Source organism: Geotrypetes seraphini, chromosome 1 (genome assembly GCF_902459505.1).
Source record: "Geotrypetes seraphini chromosome 1, aGeoSer1.1, whole genome shotgun sequence".
NCBI lineage: Eukaryota > Metazoa > Chordata > Amphibia > Gymnophiona > Dermophiidae > Geotrypetes > Geotrypetes seraphini.
Genome location: NC_047084.1, coordinates 442,295,991 through 442,318,843, shown reverse-complemented (window position 1 = coordinate 442,318,843; position 22,853 = coordinate 442,295,991). Strand labels below are relative to the sequence as shown.

Genomic DNA, 22,853 nt, shown 5'->3' with positions numbered 1-22,853 from the left:
AACAGTTTGCTTTTTGTCATGGACATTTAGGAACAATTTTGTTTTTTGAATTCACCCAGTTGTTTATATTGAGAAAACTAGTGCTTGCATGTTTACGTGAGAGCAAATTGAGTATCTTTCTGTAAGGGGATGTGTAAGTACCTTTATATTTTTTTATGACAATTCTTATAGTGATGTTGAAATATTTAAGCTTTGTAAACTGCCTAGATCTTCAGCCTAGCAGTATATCAACATGAACACAGCACATAAATGGAAGGGGCATGGGTGGTGCTGCCAATTATATGTGCACCTTACAGAATACTAGCATAACATGGCAATGGTGCTCCTAAATGTGGCAAAAGGCATGCATAACTTATTGTATTATTTAGCCTTCAATCCATAACCCTACTCCCCACTGCCCACAAACCCAGCCAGCCCCTTAACTGTATCCATGACATCCTGTTTGTCTGTTTAGATTGTAAGCTAAATCGAGCAGGGACTGTCTTCTTTGTGAGACTGTACAGCGCTGCGTATGTCTGGTAGCGCTATAGAAATAATTAATAGTAGTAGTAGTATTATTCTGTAACAGAATAGAACCGGCTCTTACTGTGTGGCATCAAGGTGCCTAAATGAAGGCACCCATTTACAGAATTACCTCCACTACCTAAATACCTAGCATTTTTATATAGCACTATAAAGTGCTGATAAGTGGTAGTATCATCAATACTCAGACACTCACCATTCACTAAAGCAATGTTCAATCCTCGACCTACGTTATTCTTCACACTACTCATCAGCCTGTCACAAAGAGAAAAACAATTATCTATGAGCAGCACTCATAGTTTTCCACATTCTCCAACACATTTTTGGTTTGTGTTTTCTCCCTTAACTTACATTTTGTCTTCTACACAAATTTTGGGTCCGATAACATTGGCTGCTCCGCTTACAATCCGAAATGCAAAGTGCTTGTCTGGGCATGGCTGTGGCAGGCTGCATTTGTACTTCTTTGGCCTGGAGTCTGAAGAAAGATAAACAAATATTAACCATTTATAGTTCAAGTTTATTATTTGATAAATCGCCTATATAAAACATTCTAAGCGATGAACAATTTAAAAACAGCTTATGGGGAAACAGACAATCTTAAAACAATTTTAAAACAACATTTAAAAAAACAGATATTAAGACACAAGGAAAAAAAAAAATCTGGATGTTTGTAAGGTTTCTTTATACATGTGGTTTAGTGATAAACAAGATATAAAAGGGAAAGAAAGTTACAATTATCTCAGTCAGAAAAAACATAAAGAGGGTAAAAACACAAGGAAGGGGGAAAAAAAATAAAATAAAATTATTTTATAGAAGTGTACATTGGCATGAATGATTAGTTAGTAAAAGCATCATTAAATAAAAATGTTTTTAAAAGTTTTTTAAAAGAGATGAGATCTTTTTCTTTTCTGATAAAGAGTGGCAGAGCGTTCCAAGTTTGAGGAGCTAAAACAGAAAACATTTCATTTCTCCTTGTACCCACTATTTTTAAAGACGGAACCGATAGGAGATCTTGAGATGACGATCGAAGAGATCGAGGTGAATGATGTGGAATAATCATTTTAGATATGAACTGTGGTTCGTTAAATGATAGTACTTTGAAAACTAAAAATGCTATTTTAAAAGTAATTCGATGATTAATAGGCAGCCAATGGGACTTGATCAATAGCAGTGTAACGTGGTCATATTTTTTTGCTTTATGAATGAGTTTTATTGCAGTGTTTTGAATTATTTGAAGTCTCTTCTTTTCTTTTTGCGATACATTGAATAACAAAGAATTGCAGTAATCTAGTTTAGAAATGATCATAGAATGGATAAGTATATTGATGGATTTAGGTTCTAAAAATGATGAGATGGATCTTATCAAACGGAGTTTATAGAAACAAGATTTAACAGTTTGGCTAATGTGATTGTGAAAAGATAAATTAGTGTCAATGATTACGCCTAAAATTTTTAAGGTAGATACAGATTCAATTGGGGTATTATCGAGTGTAAATGAGGAAATTGGGGTGATGTCTTTTCTCCAAGTAAAAAACATAGTTTGAGTTTTTTGTATATTTAATGACAGTTTGTTAAGGCTAAGCCAGTTTTTTATTGTGTCCAGTTTGGTATTAATTGTTTTAATTTCTTCATCTTTTTCGGGGTCAAACGGGTGAAGAAGTTGAATGTCATCGGCATAAGAAAATGAAGTAAAGCCCAACGATTGGCAAATAGTAAGTAGAGGAGAAAGGAAGATGTTAAATAGAAGAGGTTACAGAATAGAGCCCTGGGGTATTCCAAAAGATGAAGAGTAAGAGGTAGAGTGATCTTCTTTAACTGTAACAGTGGAGGATCGATTAGAGAGAAAAGATGTAAACCAGTTTAGAACCTGTCCACTAATGCCAAAGGATTCCAAACGATTAAGTAAGAGAGCGTGATCGATAGTGTCAAAAGCCGCAGATAGATCTAAGGAAAAAAGGGCAACCGATTTATGATGATCTAGGTAATAGTGGATGTTGGTTATGAGGCCTAACATTGAGTATTCTGTGTTGTGATGTTTGCGAAATCCCGTTTGATTAGGGTGCAGTGCGTTTGATGATTCGATAAAATCCGAAAGCTGTTCGAAGACCAGTTTTTCAGTTAATTTTGCTAAGAAGGGTAAATTTGAGATTGGGCGGTAGTTGGATACGTCATTGGATACACATACTCTGTGCTCTCAGCTAGTACCAGGGATCCATCAGGATCTCATACTATGATGGCAGGTAAGGATCCTAAGGCCCATCTCTTTTGTCTAATTTTCTTCTAGTGTTATGACAGATACTCCCACCCTTCTCCCATATGTACATTTTTAGGCCCTTTAGTCTCATAAGACTTCTGCTCTGTCTGCTGCATCATTTTGGCTACCATTTGAATCACCTCTACTCAGTCTATATTTTTTCAGAGGTATGGTCTTCAGAACTAGATGCTATACTCCAGATAAGGTTTCACCAAATAACTATCCATAGGCAATACCATTTCCATCTGTTGGAAGCAGATCCTGGGCTATTTGGACCACTGGCTATTCTTATGTTCCATTTTTCAAGTAGTTATGCTTCTCTCTAGGCATCCTAACATCCCTCTGGCTACTGCACTTATTTCATCTGATATGATCACCCCAAGTCCTTTCTTTTAACTGGTGCATAATTACATCCCACCTACTCTCTTGGATTTCTGTACCCCCAAATGTATGCTTTGCACTTTTATTTGCATTCATACTTAGCTGTCAAGATCAACCACTCCTTAAGCTTTCTTAAGTTACTCCTCAATCTGGGCACTCTGTTGCAGATTTTAGTGTCATGTACAAAAAGACAAACTTTCCCTACTAACCCCTCTAAAGCAGCACTCAAAGATACTGAACAGAATAGCCTGCAAGACCAGTCCCTGAGGCACTGCACTGATTACCCTGCTTTTCTTGGAAATTTCTGCAGATCCATTAGATTCTGCTGCAATGTCACTACAAAGCAAAAACGCAGAGGAAGGATGAATTTACCAAAATAAAAAGCTAAATAAAGAGAAAAAAAAGTTTTGCACAGCTGGAACCCAGCACATGTTAAATCAATTGGGGAGCAAAGACTGACCTGCTGTTGGTGTATTGTCAAGACCTGTCAGAAGGAAGAAGAGTTGATACAATTACAATCCATTATGAAAACGTCATCCATAGAACCAAGGCTAAGAGCTAGGCCCTTATCCGAGGCTCAAGCACTGCATGCAGATTAGTAAAGGCATTCTCTTTAACCAACCAACCATCTATATTTTTGTTCCCCAGAGATTGATGCTCAGCAGGTAGGTGAATTAAATGTTAAAAGTACTGCATAGCTGTCGCTGTACATCTCTGGACCAGTACTTTAGGGAAGTGTGTAGATGCACCAAGCAAGAGCCACAAGTCAGCCATGGGGCTCTTTGTGTTAATTAGAGGGTGACTAAAACTGCAGCTGAAATTCACTGCTCAGTTTTGACCAAGGCCACTAGAGCAGTGTTCTTCAATCTTTTTACACCCATGGACCGGCAGAAAAAAAAGAATTATTTTGTGGACCGGCAAACTACTAGGACTAAAATTTAAAAACCCCGTTTCTGCCCCATCTCCGCGAGTCGGTCCCCACAAATCATCTGATCCCATCCACACAAGCCTCAGTTATGATTTTATATTAAATGTATTTTATTAAAGTATAAAAAGAAACAATATTCTGTACAATTATCATTTTATAAATACAAATAATTCAGAGCAGGATCAACAAAACCCCTGTCTCCCCTCCCCTTCACATATATTCCCTCTACTATCAAGAAAACTGAACAAGCCAAATTATTACAGAATGCTACACAGAAATATCATGCTAACAGAATACTGCAGTCACACATGACAGGAATAGTTTTAGGGGAGTGCAACTAGGGCAACTGTCCCCTGGTCAGAGAGCGCCCTAAGCCAGCTGGAAGCTAAAGAAGCACTGCCTGGGCTTTGCAGTCCCCAGTTATGTCTAACACCAGCTCTAGCAGGATATATATTTCAAATCTGATATATTCTAATCACAAAATAGAAATAACATTATTTTTTCTACCTTTTGTCGTCTCTGGTTTCTGCTTTCAATCTTCTTTTCACTCTCTTCCTTCCAGCGTCTGCCCTCTCTGTCTCTTCAATCCAGCATCTGTCCCTTCCATCCACTGTCTATCCTCTCCCCTTTCCATATGGTATCTGTCTTCTTTCTATGCCCCTCTCCCCTTTCCATCCAGCTTGTGCCCCCTCTCTCCTTTTTACATGATTCATTCCAGCTTCACTGCTCTCTTCATTTTTATCTCTATCATCGTTGTCCCTCTCTGCTTATTTTTCTGCTGACCCCTTCCTATCATCAATCTCTCTACTTTCTCATGCCTGTGTCTCCCTTTCCCCTCCTCTAATCTCTCTGCCAGCTGTTTCCTTCCTTTTTTCATTCTCCCTTCCCTCCTCCTCCTGTCCAGCAGTAATTATCTTCCCTCCCCTCCCAGCAGCATCTCTCCTCCTTCCCTCCAGGTCCAGTAGCAGCAGTCCCTTTTTTCCCCTTGCCCAGCAGCTTCCCAGATTCCTTTCCCTCCTCCCCTCCCAGCAGCATCTTTCCTTCTCCCTCTCCAGTAGCAGCTGTCCCTGTTTCCCCTTGCCCAGCAGCTTCCCAGACTCCAATAGTGGCTTTCTCCCCTCAGCTCTCCTTACTTTCCAGCGCAGCGATTCAGGAAGGCAGTCTCGGGTCCTTTGTTGGGTCGCGCTGCCTCTGAGGAAAGAGGAAGTTGCATCATCAGAGGCAGCCGCGACTCAGCAAAAGCCCCGATGCTGCCTTCGTGAATCGCTGCGCTGGGAAGTAAGAAGAACTGCAGAGAGGGGAGAAAGCCACTGTCGGAGGCTCCCCAAGATCTCTCCGGCCCAGCGCACGCTTCACATGTTGATTTTGCCAGCCCTCCCCGGACCAGCAGAAAGTTGAAGTGAGTCAATCTTGCCGGCCCTGCGCAGACCGGCAAAAATTTCCTGCGGACCGGCGGTTGAAGAACTGTGCACTAGAGCCCAGCCCCTGCACAAAACAAACTCTCATACTCTCCTTGCCTGCCTCAAATAAGCCTCTACTACATCTCTCTCCCCTCTCAAATCAGAGCAAGCCCCCAGTTTCTTCCTCTCCTTAATCTGAATGAGCTCTTAATCCTTTCCCTTCCCCAAACAGAATGAGCACTTAGTCCCTCCCTCTTTCCCACCCCTGAACAGAAAGATTACTTCTCCAGGGCCTACCATACATCCCCTGGTGGTCTAGTAACTAGCTGGGGTAGCAGCAATCCTCAATCACTCCTGCTCATGCCAGCTCCAATCTCAAAATGGCTGTCATGACCTCCAGTGGCAATCTTGCAAGACCGCTGCTAGAGATTGTGGCAGCCATTTTAGCAACGGAAAGGACATATGCAGGAGTGACTGGGGTTCGCTCCTGACCCAACTAGACACTAGATCACAAGGGGATGTATAGCAGGCCCTGGAGAGCGGTTCTTTCTGTTCAGAGAATTGCAGAGGGGGGTAGAGCTAGAGCAGTGGTCTCAAACACATGGCCCATGGGCCGCATGTGGTCCCCCAGGGACTATTTTGCGGCCCGCGATCTGTACTTTCCACTTCAAAAGTTTTCCGATTGTGGAGAGGACAATCGCGTATAAACAGCGACTGCGGCTCGCCTAAAGCAAGGGTCCCCAATCTGCTTCCCTTCCCTTCTTACTGCCCTCCTTCAAGCCACCACAATCGGTGAACAGGCCAGTGCCGAGGTCTTAGCTCTCCCTGCTTATCTTCCCCAGCTCGGAGCCGACCAATTCTCGCCACCCGACGTCAATTCTAATGTCGGGGAGAAAGTTCCAGGCCAGCCAATCACTGCCTGAATGACCTGAAACTTTAGAATTGACGTCGGGTGGCAAGAATTGGTCGGCCCCGCACTGGGGAAGATAAACAGGGAGAGCTGACCTCGGCGCTGGCCTGTTCCCCGATTGCGGCGGTGGCGGCCTGTTCCCCAATGGTGATGGCTTGGGGGAGGGCAGGGAGAAATAAAGAAAGAAAGGGGGGGACAAGGAGATGGGACACAGACAGAAAGGGGCATGGAGAGAGAAAGACAGAAAGAAAGGGCATGGAGAGAGAAAAAAGAAAGAAAGGGGGCACGGAGAGAGAGAGAAAGACAGACATATAGAAAGAAAGGGGGCATGGAGAGAGAGAGAGAAAGAAGGGTGAAAGAAATAAAAAGTTGGGGAATGGAAGGAGACAGATGCCAGACCAGGGGAAAGGAAGGAAGGAAGGAGGGGGGGAGATAAAGGAAAGAAAGAGATGTCAGACCATGGAAATAGGGTCAGAAGAAGAGAGATAGAAGGAAAGGTAAGACATGGAAATGTAGATTTTGAAAAGAAAGCAGAAAAATTGAATATTAAGTTAATGCCAAAGATGGATGCAAGGCAGAAAGTGAAGACAGAGAGAAAAACAGTCAAAGGACAAGAAGGCCCTGGAAACATAGTTAAAAGCACAGAAAAAATAAGGTCACCAGCCAACAAAGGTTGGGAAAATGATTTTATTTTCAATATAGTGATTGAAATGTGTCAGTTTTGAGAAAGGAAAGATATTAAACTTTAAATGTGAGGGCTGCAGAAAAAATACTTAATGACAATTTTGCATAAGGTAAAACTCTTTATAGTTTATAAATCTTTCCTTTAACTGTTAAAGGAAAGATTTATAAACTATAAAGAGTTTTACCTCATGCAAAGTTGTCATTTCTTTAATAAGACATAAATATTTTTTTCTGCGGCCCTCCAAGTACCTACAAATCCAAAATGTGGCCCCACTAAGGGTTTGAGTTTGAGACCACTGAGCTAGAGTATGCAACAGAAAGTTTCATTTCCAACTGAAAATGCACTGGCAATTCAGCCATAAACAAGGCCAAATATGAATTTTGGGCTGGTTTTGATGCCAAAGCCAAAACTGAAATTTGTTTAGCCTCTATCTACTTTGTATGTCTAAGTATTTCTTCTTGGGAAACATACTGTTCAGAAGCTGCTGTATCCGGGGAAGGCTACCCTGTGACCCCAGCATCACACTGGCCAGAATCCAGGTAAGTCCTACGGTGAGCACAATAACTACAATCCGCACAGGACCTAGAGAACAAGAAAAAAAAAAGCATAACAGTGCATTCATTGTTCTTTACCTATAATAGGTGTTTTACATAGACAGTAGGATTAATCAGGCACAAAAGTGGGTGATGTCATTGCATGTTGCTAGGATAGAACGGCTCTTCCAGAACACAGAATTTAGTGTTCAAGTTCTGAACATGAATGACCTTCTCAGCTCCTCTGTTGCATAGTTCAAGCATTCATGCAATTCTCGAGATGAGATGGACTGTGTGCATGATCAATCCTACTGTCTATAGAAAATAGCTATTACACGTAAGCAAAATTTCTTTTTCTATCAGAAGGTAGGAGTGAGTGAAGGGCACAAATGAGAGACTCCCAAACTTAGAACTGTTTAAGTCTTTACATACTATTTCATATTTAATGGCAGCCACCACAGAAAAAATTACAGGCCTATTTCTTTGATAAATGTAGATGGTAAACTTTTGGCTAAGTTATTGGCTTTACGCTTAGCTAAGGCTCTCCCTTATATCATTGGAATGCACCAAACAGGGTTTGTTGCTCAAAGATATTTTTCTAATAATACTAGATTGGCATTACACATGTTAAATCTATCAAAAGATATGGATGATCCGACCTTTTCTGTATCTTTGGATGCAGAGAAGGCTTTTGATCGTGTAGAGTGGACCTTCATGTATCAAACAATGGATTGGTTTGGTATTGGTTCTGGATTTATTCAAATTATTCAAACCTTGTATAGCTCCCCCTCTGCCAGATTGTATATTAATAATACTTTTTCAGAATGTTTTTGTTTGGGAAGGGGAGTTAGGCAAGGATGTCCGTTATTTCCTCTGCTGTTTGATATTGTTTTGGAACCCTTATTATTGGCTATTCAACAGGCAAGGGAGATTCAGAGTATTCCTTATGCAGGTCAGGAATATAAAGTCTCTGCTTTTGCAGATGATATTTTACTTCATTTGAGGAATCCGGAAACAACCATTCAACATTTACTTGAGCTGATTGAAAGATTTGGGAAATTTTCAGGATATAAGATAAATTGGAGTAAATCAGAGGTCCCTCCTCAAAATGTTCACTGTTCCAAGGGATATTTGATAAATTCTCTTTCTTGTGGAAGGAAGGAGGTATTAAATATTTAGGTATTTGGATCCAGAAAACATTGGAAGAAACGATGCATGTAAATGAAAAATCCATATTGCTAAAGGTCTCAGAGATGTATGAGCATAAGAACATAAGTAATGCCTCCGCTGGGTCAGACCTGAGGTCCATCGTGCCCAGCAGTCCGCTCATGCGGCAGCCCAACAGGTCCAGGACCTGTGCAGTAATCCGCTATCTATACCCCTCTATCCCCTTTTCCAGCAGGAAATTGTCCAATCCTTTCTTGAACCCCAGTACCGTACTCTGCCCTATTACGCCCTCTGGAAGCGCATTCCAGGTGTCCACCACACGTTGGGTAAAAAAGAATTTCCTAGCATTCGTTTTGAATCTGTCCCTTTTCAACTTTTCTGAATGCCCTCTTGTTTTTTTATTTTTTGAAAGTTTGAAGAATCTGTCCTCTACTCTCTCTATGCCCTTCATGATTTTGTAAGTCTCTATCATATCCCCTCTAAGTCTCCTCTTCTCCAGGGAAAAGAGTCCCAGTTTCTCCAATCTCTCAGCGTATGAAAGGTTTTCCATACCTTTTATCAGCCGTGTTGCTCTCCTCTTAACCCTCTCGAGTAATGCCATATCCTTCCTAAGGTACGGCGACCAATATTGGACGCAGTACTCCAAATGTGGACGCACCATCGCTCTATACAATGGCAGGATAACTTCTTTTGTTCTGGTAGTAATACCCTTCTTGATTATACCTAGCATTCTATTAGCTCTCTTAGCGGCTGCTGCACACTGCGCCGTCAGTTTCATTGTCATGTCCACCATTACCCCCAAGTTCCTTTCTTGGGTACTCTCATTCACTAACATCCCTCCCATCGTATAGTTGTACCTCGGGTTTTTGTTTCCCACATGTAACACTTTACATTTCTCAACGTTGAACTTCATCTGCCATCTCGTCACCCATTCCCCTAGTTTGTTCAAGTCCCTTTGTAAATCTTCGCAGTCCTCTTTAGTCCAAGCTCCACTAAAAAGTTTGGTGTCGTCCGCAAATTTTATTATCTCACACTTCATCCCTGTTTCTAGATCATTTATGAATATATTAAATAGCAGTGGCCCAAGCACCGAGCCCTGCGGGACCCCACTCATGACCCTCCTCCAGCCCGAGTAGTGGCCCTTTACTCCTACCCTCTGTTTCCTGCCCACCAACCAGTTCTTGATCCATCTATGTACGTCTCCTTCCACCCCATGGTACTTCAGTTTCCGAAGTAGGCGTTCATGGGGTACCTTGTCAAAAGCCTTTTGGAAATCTAGATATATGATGTCTATGTCGTCTCCTCTGTCCATCCGTTTGTTAATTCCTTCGAAGAAGTGCAATAGGTTCGTTAGGCATGATCTCCCCTTGCAGAAACCGTGTTGGCTGGTTATCAGAAGTTCATTTCTTTCAAGATGTTCATCGATGTTTTCTTTTATCAGTGCTTCCGCCATTTTCCCTGGAACCAAAATCAGACTCACCAGTCTGTAGTTTCCCGGGTCACCTCTTGATCCCTTTTTAAAGATGGGTGTAACATTGGCTATCTTCCAATCCTCCGGGATCACGCCTGTTTTCAAGGAAAGATTGTAAATTTCCTGCAGTAATTCCACTATTTCTTCCTTCAGAACCCTTGGATGAATTCCAACCGGACCCGGGGATTTGTCAGTTTTTAATTTTTCTATCTGTACGTCTTCAAGGCTCACTTCCATGCTTGATCTCCATTGAAGATTTGCTTAGGTTCCCACTACATTTGTCTTGGTGGGGAGAGTTCAGACTGTAAAAATTATGATTCTGCCTGTAGTTTATTACCAAATGGGTATGATACCGGTTTACTTTCAGGGGTCTTTTTATAAAAAATTGAATAGTATTCTTACTAAATTTATTTGGCTGGGTAAAAATGCTAGAATTGCTATGGTATCTTTACAAAAGCCGATTGCGGAGGGTGGGGTAAATTTTCCCAATTTTTATAGGTACCATCAGGCCTATATTATGCGTCAGGGAATGTATTGGATCCTCCCCAAGCTCATGGAGAATCTGCCAGACTGGCTACACCTGGAATGGAAAATTATGTCCCCAATGCAACTTTCTCATATATTAGGTATCAGATTACCTAGCTATGCTATGGACAACATAATTTTATTGGATACATGGAAAACAATTAAATTTATTGATAAACTAACAGATGTTCCTATAATAAAATCTACTTTGCAGTCCTTATGGTTAAACTCCAATATTCAAGTGGGCAGTGCTGGGATCGCCTGGAAAAATTGGATGCAGGCAAGTATTCGGACATTGGATGATGTTATATCTAATGAGAAACTGCTGGAATTTTCACGGCTGCAACAATCATTTGGCATTTTGAAATCTCAACAGTATAGGTGGTTGCAGTTGAAGCAGGCCATTCGGAGTGTGTTCCCTGAATAGAAAAATTTTTAAAATTATTATAGCCTGCAGATCCTTTGCTACCAGACAGATTTAGTAGGACATCAGGCTGCCCAGTGGCATAAATTAATTTCTGAATTTTTGAACAAAAAACCTAAAAATAGTCTCAGAGATATTTGGAGCATCGCGATTAAACAGTATATTTCTGTATCTCGTTGGCCACGAATTTGGACATGGAGGTTGAAATGTACAGTGTCAGTCAGCATCTATGAGGCAAACATGGTTATTTTTATTACATAGGATTTTTTGGACCCCAGTTCGTTTGCAAAAATTAGATAGTTCCAAATCTAATAGATGCTGGCACTGTCATGCTGATATAGGGACTTTAGATCAACTGTTATTTTTTTGTCCACTGATATTTAGTTTCTGGAAGTCAATTTGGGGACAAATAAATATTGTTTTAGAATCAGATATTCCCTTGACATATGAAGCCATAATTTGTGGTACTATGTTACACATTAAACCTCCCCTTGATAAATATAAAAGCCATCTTTTCCTGGTTTTGACTGGAATAGCTGTTCAATTGATCACGAAAAATTGGAAAAGCCATGATAGATTAAACTACACATTTTGGTGGACAAATGTATGTAATACATACAAATTTGAGAGAATGAATGCAGAATGTTTGGGGTCCAGTGTTTCATTTAACAAAGTATGGAGTCCATTGGCTTTATTTGCTGCTTCACATTAATGGTTTATGTACTTTTCTTCTAAGTTTTTCCTTACACATCCGGGGTGGGGGAGGGAGAGGTAATTGAGAAATTGATATTAATTCTTCATATCAATGTAATAAATAAAGATGTCTTGTATTATTGATAATTGATAAAGAGTGGGTGGGTAAAGTTATGGTTCTATATACTAATTGTATAAAATAATGTAATCTCTAATATTTTTCTGTATTCAATCAAATGTACTACACTGTTATAGTTTATAAAATAATGACAAATTTTTTTTAAAAAAAGTGAGAGTTGCTACATCACACAGGCAGATTTTTGACAGAAAATAAGGTCAGCTTGAGGTGTGATTGAGGCAGAGTGACAGAGGCAGGCATTATAGATTAGAGAGCTGCACGGGAACGGGCGCAGAATTGAATCGGTTCAACGGACGGCCACCAGGATGATCTCGGGGCTCAAGGGTCTCTCGTACGAAGAGAGACTGAACAAATTGCAGCTCTACACTCTCGAGGAACGTAGGGAGAGGGGAGACATGATCGAAACATTTAAGTACCTCACGGGACGTGTCGAAATGGAAGATGATATTTTCTTTCTCAAGGGACCCTCGGCCACAAGAGGGCACTCGCTCAAACTCAGGGGCGGAAAATTTCATGGCGACACCAGAAAGTATTTCTTCACAGAGAGAGTGGTTGATCATTGGAACAAGCTTCCAGTGCAGGTGATCGAGGCAGACAGCCAGACTTTAAGAATAAATGGGATACCCATGTGGGATCCCTACGAGGGTCAAGATAAGGCAATTGGGTCATTAGGGCATAGACAGGGGGTGGGTAAGCAGAGTGGGCAGACTTGATGGGCTGTAGCCCTTTTCTGCCGTCATCTTCTATGTTTCTATGACTTCCGGGTCAGCTACGTGTGGCATGCTGTAGGCAGGAAAAGAAGACGAGCCTCTCGGCTCGAGCTGCCTCCAACCACTGCTGTTATCTGGACTCGAATGAGGGAGGCCAGCAAGGGACACAGAAGGGAGGGGTTGAAGAGTGAGTGCAATTTTGGACACAGAAGGCATGAACTTGGGAGAAAGGAAGGGAGGGAATAGAAAGGGAGAATTGGGCGTGGATGTGTCAGTGAGAGGGAAAGAGATGGTCGTGTACACAAGGAATGGAAGAAAGAGAAGAATTTTTGGTCATAGGGAGGGAATGAGGTACAGATGAAAGGGAAGAGAAAGATGAGAGAGAGAAATGTGGTGGAAAGGAACAGTGGGACAGATTGAAAGGGATGCAAGAGGGAGGAATGTTGGCGCATTGGTTGGATCTACAGCCTCAGCACCCTGGGGTTGTGGGTTTAAACCCCGCGTTGCTTCTTGTGACCCTGGGCAAGTCACTTAATCCTCCATAGCCCCAGATACGTTAGATAGATTGTGAGCCCACCGGGACAGAGAGGGAAAATGCTTGAGTACCTGATTGTAAAAAACCGCTTAGATAACCTTGATAGGCAGTATATAAAAATCCTAATAAACTTGAAACTTGACATAGTGGTGAAGGGAATGGAGGGAGAGATATGGCATGGTGCTGGAGAGGGGTGATAGAACAGAAGGAGAAATATCAGGCATGGGGCTGGTGGGCAGGGGCGAAAGATGAGAAAAGGATAAATGCTGGACCATGGTAGGAGGAACCAATGGACAGTAACAGAAGATGGAATAGCGCGAAAAAAAAAAAAACTGGGACCAACTTGATGGAAAAATAAGTTTCCAGATAACTAAGGTAAAAAAACAGAATTTATTGACTAAAATATATTAGCTTTGGGAAATGTATATAGCAGATGTCTTTGTATTGTGTTCAAAAGAAAAGGAAATGCACTTCTGGTTTTATTTCTACAGTGTTGAAGTAATTGCTGGCCCTTGCTGTGGCTGGTGGGAATCCCCAAGCTCCACCAGCAGAGGACCTCCTCTAGAGAGGCCAGAACTCCCCTCCACCAAGCGCAGCAGTCGCTGGCAGCATCCATGAGCCACTGAGGTGCCAGCATCTGTGACTCAGACGCTACTGCTGCCTCCAAGCTTGGCAAAAGGGACCCCCAGCCAATTGCAGAGAAAGTCATCAGCTGACAGCTTGAGGGTCCTCATCAGCTGAGTATTTATATTTTATATTTACATTAGAGGCTCTGGTAGAAACCCATTTACAAAGTATGTATTCTTCCCAATTAACATTTCCAAATTAACAAAGTGTCTTTGTTTATATGTAAATGGCCTTTAATTCAGTAGTTTAATTCAGTAGTATAATTAAATGAAATAACTACTTCTGAAGTTTATAGGGACGGGTGGGGACAGATTTGATTCCAGCGGGGACGGGTGGGGACGGATTTGATTCCAGCAGGGACAGGTGGGGACTGATTTGATTCTTCCGGGGATGGGTTTGATTTCTGTCCCCATGCAACTCTCTATTATAGATGCAATATGAGATACAGGCATTAGGGCAACCCTAATGCCTATATCTCATATTGCCTTTATGTGGCCACCAAGACTATGGAAAATGTACACAGAAAATATCATTAACCAGAATTCTGGCAATTTTAAATACAGTGGTACCTTGGATTACGAGCATAATCCGTTCCAGGAGCATGCTCGTAATCCAAAATGCTCGTTTATCAAAGCGAGTTTCCCCATAGGAAATAATGGAAACTCGCTTTGATACGTTTCCCCCCCCCCCCCCGAGGCCAGGGTGCTGCTCCCCTCCCCCGCTTGCAAAGTCCCCCCACCCGCGTGATCCGGCACCCCCCGTGAGAACAGGCACCCCCTGCCCGACCAACTTTAATTCACCCCCCCCATCTGGCACCGGCACGAGAACCGCTCCCTCCCACTCGCAAAGGCCCCCCCCCCGCTTGAATCGGCACCCCCCCCCCCCCCGTGAGAACAGGAACCCCCGCCCGACCAACTTTATCTCACCCCCCTTTGGCACCGGCACGCAGCCCACAAGTGCCGGTGCCGCTTGAAGACCTTCTTCCTTGTCTCTGCCGGCTTTGAGCATGCATCTGCGCATGATTCTCGGCGAGAGGGAGAATTAGAAGGGCTTGAGCATGCGCAGATGCATGCTCAAAGCCGGCAGAGACAAGGAAGAAGATCTTCAAGCGGCATCGGCACTTGTGGGCTGCGTGCCGGTGCCAAAGGGGGGGTGAGTTAAAGTTGGTCGGGCAGGGGGTTCCTGTTCTCGCGGGGGGGGGGGGGTGCCGATTCGAGCGGGAGGGGGCCCTTTGCGAGCGGGGGGGAGCAATGCCGGTTATCGGGGGATGCTCGTAAATCGAGTCAACACTCGGTTTGCGAGACACGTTTTGCGAGAATGTTTTGCTCGTCTTGCAAAACACTTGCAAACCGGGTTACTCGCAAACCGAGGTTTGACTGTACTGTATTTTCCAGTGCAATAGGTGAGACATTCTAGACAGATTGTTATTTCCCTATAGCCGTGTGCTGCTGCAGAAGGAATCCACTCCGGATTTTTCACTCTGCCTCACTTCACTGAGTTCTCTAGAACCTACAGTTCTTCTGCATGCGTGCCTGCAGGAGTGTTTGTTCTGCTCTCCCCATTTTATTATTTTTAATTCAATGTAATTTCATCCTTTTTTCAGGTAATTTGGTGCTTGGAGCAATTTTGAAGCTCTGCCTGCTTGAGAATTCACAGACTTTGGTCTGTAGCTCACAGACCAATCCCACTGGGTACCTGTTAGCCAGCCTGCATAGTTTTCTCTGGACCTCAGGGCTGTCCCTGACGTGGTCTCGCCTACTGTTAAGCAGGGGTTGAGTGCAGGTTATTAGGCACCCTTAGGAGGCTCGGCGGTGTCTTGCAGTGTGCTGACTGCATCTTTGCGCCTCCGCCCATCCCGTTGCACATCCGTTGGTCTGCAGGGGTGGAGCTGTATTCAGATATAGGAGTCTGACTGACAGCCTGAAGATGAGCTTTACAGAAGAATTCCCAGCATTGTGGCAGTGAGTTTTTTCATCCACCTACTGTGAGAGAGCTGAAAACAGGCTACAGCACAGATCCTGTCAGGTCACAATGAGTACACAGGCTGATGGCCTGTGAGAGGATTTGGGGGAGGTATGAAAAGTGGGGCTTTGACTGTTTCTTGATGTTGCCCGGTGTTCTCCCTCTTGAAAAATCCTAAAATTGCCATTTTTAGGGTTTGCAAAGTGTGAAAAATGTCATAATTTTGGTGTGAATTTTTTGATGGCAGCCATCTTGGATTTTTAGCAATCTTTATTTCTAGTTGCCTGCTTCTTCAAAACTGCAAATTTCACCTGGAAACTTGCTGGGATGGAGTCCTTGGGCTTTCCTCATGTGGATTCTTGCCAAGATTGTGCAAATTTAGCATTTTTGCACCACATGTCGCAACTGGGGGGGGGGGGGGGGGGGGGGGGGGAGACAGCGTCCAGCTTAGCTTTTCTCCTGCTGAAGCAGGTGACCAAATGCTCAACTAGCCTTATGGGGCAGCCTTAGTTGCTTTTGGGGCTCAGCATGACTGGTTAATCCATTTGCCGGGCTGTGGGCCTTCCGGAGCCAAAAACACAAATTTAAGTCACCTTAGGATGACTACTCCCCAGGAGCCAGACACTTTCTGCATTTATGAAATTTTTGTGGTCTGATTCTCATGACCAGTGTTCTTCATCTGCACAGTCCCAATCCACCTCTGCGGCATCTCTCAGTAGTCTGGCTCCTTTGGAAACATCCTTGACTCAGCCTGACCTTGATCTGGGGGGAGGGGATCCTGAGATGGATGACTCACTTGCTGACCCCTTCTTTTGCTGGATCTGTGGATCCCTCTGGAGTTTTGGAGCCTGAGGATGATCCTACGTTCCTGCGCTTATTTAAATCTGTGGCTTTGCCGGACCTTTGCAGGAGTTCCCTTTGGTTACTTAGCTGGCTCTGTCCACTTCTTCCTCCTGGCTCTATGGTATTTCCTTGCTGTTTGCTACCTTTCCCTGGCATCTTGTTACTTTGAAAATTGCTAGAGCTATGTCACACTTGTATCCCATGGCACAGGAGTGTCAGCGGCTTTTGGGTCAGTCAAGGGTAGATTTTTTTGGTGGCACAGGTGACTTAAACACACCTCTCTCCCCAGTGAGGGGGTGTGGTCCTCAGGAAACTCTTTGATGCAGCTGCTTTAGGCATTAAAAGCTGCTTCGGCAATGTCTTTTGTCACACGTGCCTGTCTCTTTCAACTGCATACACTGGAGAGTGAAGTGGTGGTTTCCTCTTCTCAACTTCTTTTGGCTGGGACAGATTATATGGCTGATGCATTGTATGACCTTGTGTGAGTTTTAGCAGAGGGGTTAGCATTCTTCATTTCTGCAGAATGCTTTAGATCAGACAGTGTGCTGGTGATTCCTCTTCCAAGGCTACTCTGACTAGACTGCTTTTTCAGGGGCAGTTTTTGTTTGGCAAAGGTCTGGATGAACTTATGGATTCTGTGATGGACCATCGCCCTAAGACTCTGTCTGATAGCAGACCCAGACCCTCCTGGGGTTCTGGTCATTATAATCTTCGTGGCTCAAGGGAATCCTGACAGTATGCAAGTACCACTTTGCATAGATTTTCAAAGGGCTCACAACGACGGTATACTGGCTACAGGCGTTTCCAGCTTTCCACCTCCCATTCTGCACATTCTTCCAAAGAGGCACAATGACACAAGGTCGAGGGATGCCCCTATTCAGATAGGAAGCTGGCTCTCAGCATTTCTTTCCACCTGGATGTGCATTACGTCTGGCCAATGGATCTTGGACATTATTCGGTCGGGCTACAGGCTGGAATTTGCCTGGCCTCTGCCGGATTGGTTTGTGGACTCATCTACAATTCGCCCAGACATAGCCTTCAAGGTTCAAGCCACTGTTCAGTGCTTGCTGGATATTCAAACTATAGAGCCGGTGCTACCTGAACTCTTGGGCTCAGACAGATACTCTATAGACTTTTTCGTGCCAAAGGCTCAGAAGACTGGAGACCTATTCTGGATCTTCAGCATGTGAATGTGGCTCTTAAGGTTCCACGCTTTCAAATGGAAGCCATGTGTTCAGTCATTGCAGCAGTGGCCCAGGAAAGTTTCTTGCCTCTCTGGGTCTCATGGAGGCGTATTTGCACATTTTTCTGGTCTACCGCAACATTTTTGTGGTTTTCTGTTCTGGACCAGCATCACCACTTCTCGGCTCTGCCTTTTGGGCTGGTGACAGCACCCTGGACCGTCACCAAAGTGATTGTGGTCGCGGCGGCCTACTTGCGAAAGATGGGTCTCCAGGTTCACCCTTCCTTGGACATCTGGCTAATCAGAGCTCCCTCGTTGGCTGAGGAACGGCACATAGTGGAGCAGGTGCTCCAGGTGATGGAGCACCTGGGCTGGATTGTCAATTTCAGGAAGAAACATCTGATGCTCACGCAGTCGCTGGAATACCTGGGAGTTCCGTTCAACATGGCTACGGGTCACACCTATCTACCAAAAGCCCACAAGCAGAAACTGTGTGCCCAGTTTCTTCCCTTCTAGAGCGGCCAACTCCATCAGTATTGGATTATCTTCAAGTTCTGGGATCGATAGTTGCCATGCTGGATGTGGTTCCATGCGTCCTCTTCACTATGCTTTGCTCTCTCATGAGGCTCTGCACAAGGATGCCTTGCAGGCCTGTCTATCTTGGACTGGCAGCCCAAGCAAGCACGAACTGGTGGCTTCTCCAGCAATCGCTCCGCAATGCTTCCTGGATCTTGATGATGACAGCTTTCAGAGCTGGGGAGCCCATTGCAATTGTTCTCCTGTTCAGGGGAGTCAGACGCCTTCTCAGTGAGAATGGAAAATCAACTGGTTGGAGCATAGAATAGAAAATGACATGGGGATAAATTTATCCCCGTCCCTGCAGGAAATCAATTTTCCCGTCCCATCCTCATGAGTTTTGTCGCTGTCCCTGTCCCATTCCTGTAAGCTCTGCCTTAACTGCACAAACCTCAAACACTTATGATTTTAAAGTGTTTGAGGCTTGTTCAGGTAAGGACGGAGCTTGTAGGAATGGGGCAGGGACAGGAAAAGAACTCACCAGGATGGGACATGAAAATGAGTTACTGCAGGGATGGGGAAAAATTTGTCTCTGTCAATTTCTAGTTTAGAGCCATTTGGCTAGCTCTGATGAGATTGTAGAAGAATCTGGAAAGCCAAGCAGTCAGAGTCTTCAACAATGCAATAGTGGTAGCCTGCATCAATCCCCAGGGAGGAACCAAGAGCACTCCTCTAGTTCAGGAAGCCCGCCTTCTTTTCCTTTGGGCGGAATGTCACCTCCTAGCGCTGATGGCAGTGTATATGGAGGGAGTAGTCAATGTTTAAGCAGACTTGTTCAGCAGCCAGATTCTGGATCTGGGCGAGTAGGCCCTGTCCACAGCAATGTTCAGAGCAATAGTGTGGTGCTGAGGTCGGGCCCGCTTTGACCTCATGGCCATGGCAAGACTCAGGAAAGCGGATCTCTTCTTTAGTTGAAGATCCGGAACCGTAAGTGAGGGGCTTGACATTCTGGTGAAGCCGTGACCGCAGGAGATTCTCTTATATGTCTTTCTCCCTTGGGCGCTGTTCGGCTGGGTCATTTGACAGATCATGGCCCATCTGGGCTGCTTCATTCTAGTGGCTCCAGATTGGCTTTACATGCCGTGGTCCACAGATCTGACACTTCTATGCAGGAGTTGTGGCCTTCAGCTAACTGCCTATCCAGATCTCCTTCCACTGAATCCAATGTCCATGGAAGATCTGGGTCAGTCTGCTCTTATGGCATGGCTCTTGAGTGCACAGCCTTGGAGCCCAAGGGATTTTCTGCTATGGTCATTGATACTCTTCTAAAGTCTAAGAAGTCTTCTATGGTTTCAGCTTATGCTAAGGCATGGAAGGCCTTCCAACATTGGTGTGTCCAGAACCTGGTGGACCCTTATTCAGCTCCGATCTCACTGATTCTTACCTTTCTTCAGGCTGTTTGGATAACAGCCTCAATGTGGCTTCTCTTCTGGTCCAGGTGGCTGGGCTCTCTTGTTCTAGATCCTGGGAGCATCAATCCTCGTTGGCATCACATCTTGATATCGCTAGATTTCTGAAGGGGGCTCTTCACATCAGACTGTAAGTTAAGCTCCTTTTCCCTTCCTGGGACCTTAACCTGGCACTGTCTAGCCTTGCCAAGGCTCCTCTTGAGCCCCTTCAAGATGCTTCCCTTCGGGACTTGACGCTCAAGTCCATTTTTCTGATTGCCATTACTTCGGTGCAATGTGTGTCAGACCTACAAGCTCTGTCTTGCAGAGAACTATTCCTCCGGATTTTGCAGACTGGGGTTTCCCTTCAGACAGTTCCTTCTTTTCTGCTGACGGTGGTTTCGGCTTTCCATGTTAATCAGCCTACTGGTTCCAGGATGCATGGTCAACTGCTAAAGTAAATGGATGTGCACAGAGTTCTTCTGCATTATCTGGAGGTCATTAAAGAGTTTAGTCTCTCATAACCATTTGTTTGTGCCAACTCATTCAGTTAAGAGGGGTGCTCCCACTTCTAAGGCCACAATTTCCAGATGTATCCATAGAGCCATTTCGTCAGCTTACACTCTTTCTGGGAAACGAGTGTGGCTTCTTCGTGGGTCGCAGCTTGAGCTGTCTCCTGGGAGGAGATTTGCAGGGTGTCAATGTGGTCTTCTTTTCAAATGATTGCCAAGTTTTACAAAGATGGGTGTGGCGGCAGGACAGGACTCTTGTCTTTGGGTCCTTGGTCTTCAGGGTCGGCGCAGCAAGCCCACCTTGGCTCTTTGGGGACTGTTTTTGTTTGTCCTATCTATCTAGAATGTCTCACCTATTGCACTGGAAAAAAAGATTATGTACTTACCCTGGTAAGCTCTTTTCCAGCAGATAGGTGAGACATTCCTGACCCCCCCCTGCCCAGTCTTTACTGCACCTGTCTATTGTTTTAGTCTGTGTATGCTTCTCCAAGCTGATTCTTGGATGCCCATCAGCCCTTTGGGGCAGGGAAGACTTGGTATATATGTTTCAGTTTATATGGGAGCAGTTTCTGAGCTTCTTTGCAGCCTGTGTTGGTGGTTAACATTACTGTTGAGTTACTTCTCGAGCAGAACTGTTGGTTTATGCCTGTAGTTATAGGTGCCTGAACTTCACATGTATTAAGTGGCTCTCAGTGCTTGGATACTAACTATAGGTAAAGCAGAGCACTCAGTGAAGTACAGCAGAGGCAGAGTGAAAAATCCGGAGTGGATTCCTTCTGCAGTAGCATGCGGCTATAGAGAAATAACCATCTGTCTAGAATGTCTCACCTATTTACTGAAAAAGAGCTTATCAAGGTAAGTATATAATCTCTTTTTGTTTTACACAGATCATTGGTTGCTCTTGTATCCAAAAAGTATTTTGAGCCTAGACTGTAAATAAAAAGAATCTTGAGTTTGGTATTTGGTATAAGGTTGACAACAACTCACTAGTGGTACATAGAGCTTTTTATAAGGAAAGTCACTTTCGTATACTGAAAAGAGCTTATTTCTCACCCAAAGTAGTGCATTATGCTGAATGTGAATTCTTCACTTTGTGTTAAATATTCATCAGATGATAATTCTTTGTCACATGCTCTTTTGTGCTCTAAACAACAGTTCTGATGTCAGCTGTTCAGTTTTTTGAGTAACATACTTCATAAGTCTTTAGCAGGCCGGTGAGCCTCACTTCAGTTATTGGAAAAATAATGGAAGTGTTGCTGAAAGAAAGGATAGTGTATTTCCTTGAATCTAATGGGTTACAGGATCCGAGGCAACATGGCTTTACAAAAGGTAAATCGTGCCAAACGAACCTGATTAAATTTTTTGATTGGGTGACCAGAGAGCTGGATTGAGGACATATGCTAGATGTAATTTACTTGGATTTCAGCAAAGCCTTTGATACAGTTCCTCATAGGAGGCTTTTGAACAAACTTGAAGGGCTGAAGTTAGGACCCAAAGTGGTGAACTGGGTCAGAAACTGGCTGTCGGACAGACGCCAGAGGGTGGTGGTTAATGGAAGTCGCTCGAAGGAAGGAAAGGTGACTAGTGGAGTCCCTCAGGGTTCGGTGCTGGGGCCAATCCTGTTCAATATGTATGTGAGTGACATTGCTGAAGGGTTAGAAGGAAAAGTGTGCCTTTTTGCAGATGATACCAAGATTTGTAACAGAGTAGACACCGAAGAGGGAGTGGAAAATATGAAAAAGGATCTGCAAAAGTTAGAGGAATGGTCTAATGCCTGGCAACTAAAATTCAATGCAAAGAAATGCAGAGTAATGCATTTGGGGATTAATAATAGGAAGGAACCGTATATGCTGGGAGGAGAGAAGCTGATATGCACGGACGGGGAGAGGGACCTTGGGGTGATAGTGTCCGAAGATCTAAAGGCGAAAAAACAGTGTGACAAGGCAGTGGCTGCTGCCAGAAGGATGCTGGGCTGTATAAAGAGAGGCGTGGTCAGTAGAAGGAAGAAGGTGTTGATGCCCCTTTACAGGTCATTGGTGAGGCCCCACTTGGAGTATTGTGTTCAGTTTTGGAGACCGTATCTAGCGAAAGACGTAAGAAGACTTGAGGCGGTCCAGAGGAGGGCGACGAAAATGATAGGAGGTTTGCGCCAGAAGACGTATGAGGAGAGACTGGAAGCCCTGAATATGTATACCCTAGAGGAAAGGAGAGACAGGGGAGATATGATTCAGACGTTCAAATACTTGAAGGGTATTAACGTAGAACAAAATATTTTCCATAGAAAGGAAAATGGTAAAACCAGAGGACATAATTTGAGGTTGAGGGGTGGTAGATTCAAGAACAATGTTAGGAAATTCTACTTTACGGAGAGGGTGGTGGATGCCTGGAATGCGCTCCCGAGAGAGGTGGTGGAGAGTAAAACTGTGACTGAGTTCAAAGAAGCGTGGGATGAACACAGAAGATTTAGAATCAGAAAATAATATTA

The 22,853-nt window shown here is 44.0% G+C and overlaps 1 protein-coding gene across 5 annotated transcripts in view; it reads right to left on the bottom strand.

Annotated features, from left to right (window-relative positions):
• FAM3A (FAM3 metabolism regulating signaling molecule A) overlaps window positions 1–22,853 on the bottom strand; it is a 42,744-nt gene that overhangs the window by 13,357 nt on the left and 6,534 nt on the right. For 3 of the 5 annotated variants that reach the window (XM_033920135.1, XM_033920155.1, XM_033920128.1), the window contains 4 exons: window positions 7,552–7,662; window positions 3,618–3,641; window positions 874–997; window positions 719–777 (listed from right to left, as the gene is read on the bottom strand). In XM_033920135.1, the coding sequence (XP_033776026.1) occupies window positions 719–777; window positions 874–997; window positions 3,618–3,641; window positions 7,552–7,662 (318 nt within the window). The remainder of the gene's footprint in view (window positions 1–718; window positions 778–873; window positions 998–3,617; window positions 3,642–7,551; window positions 7,663–22,853) is intronic. The other 2 variants (XM_033920164.1, XM_033920145.1) reach the window with 1 other exon arrangement.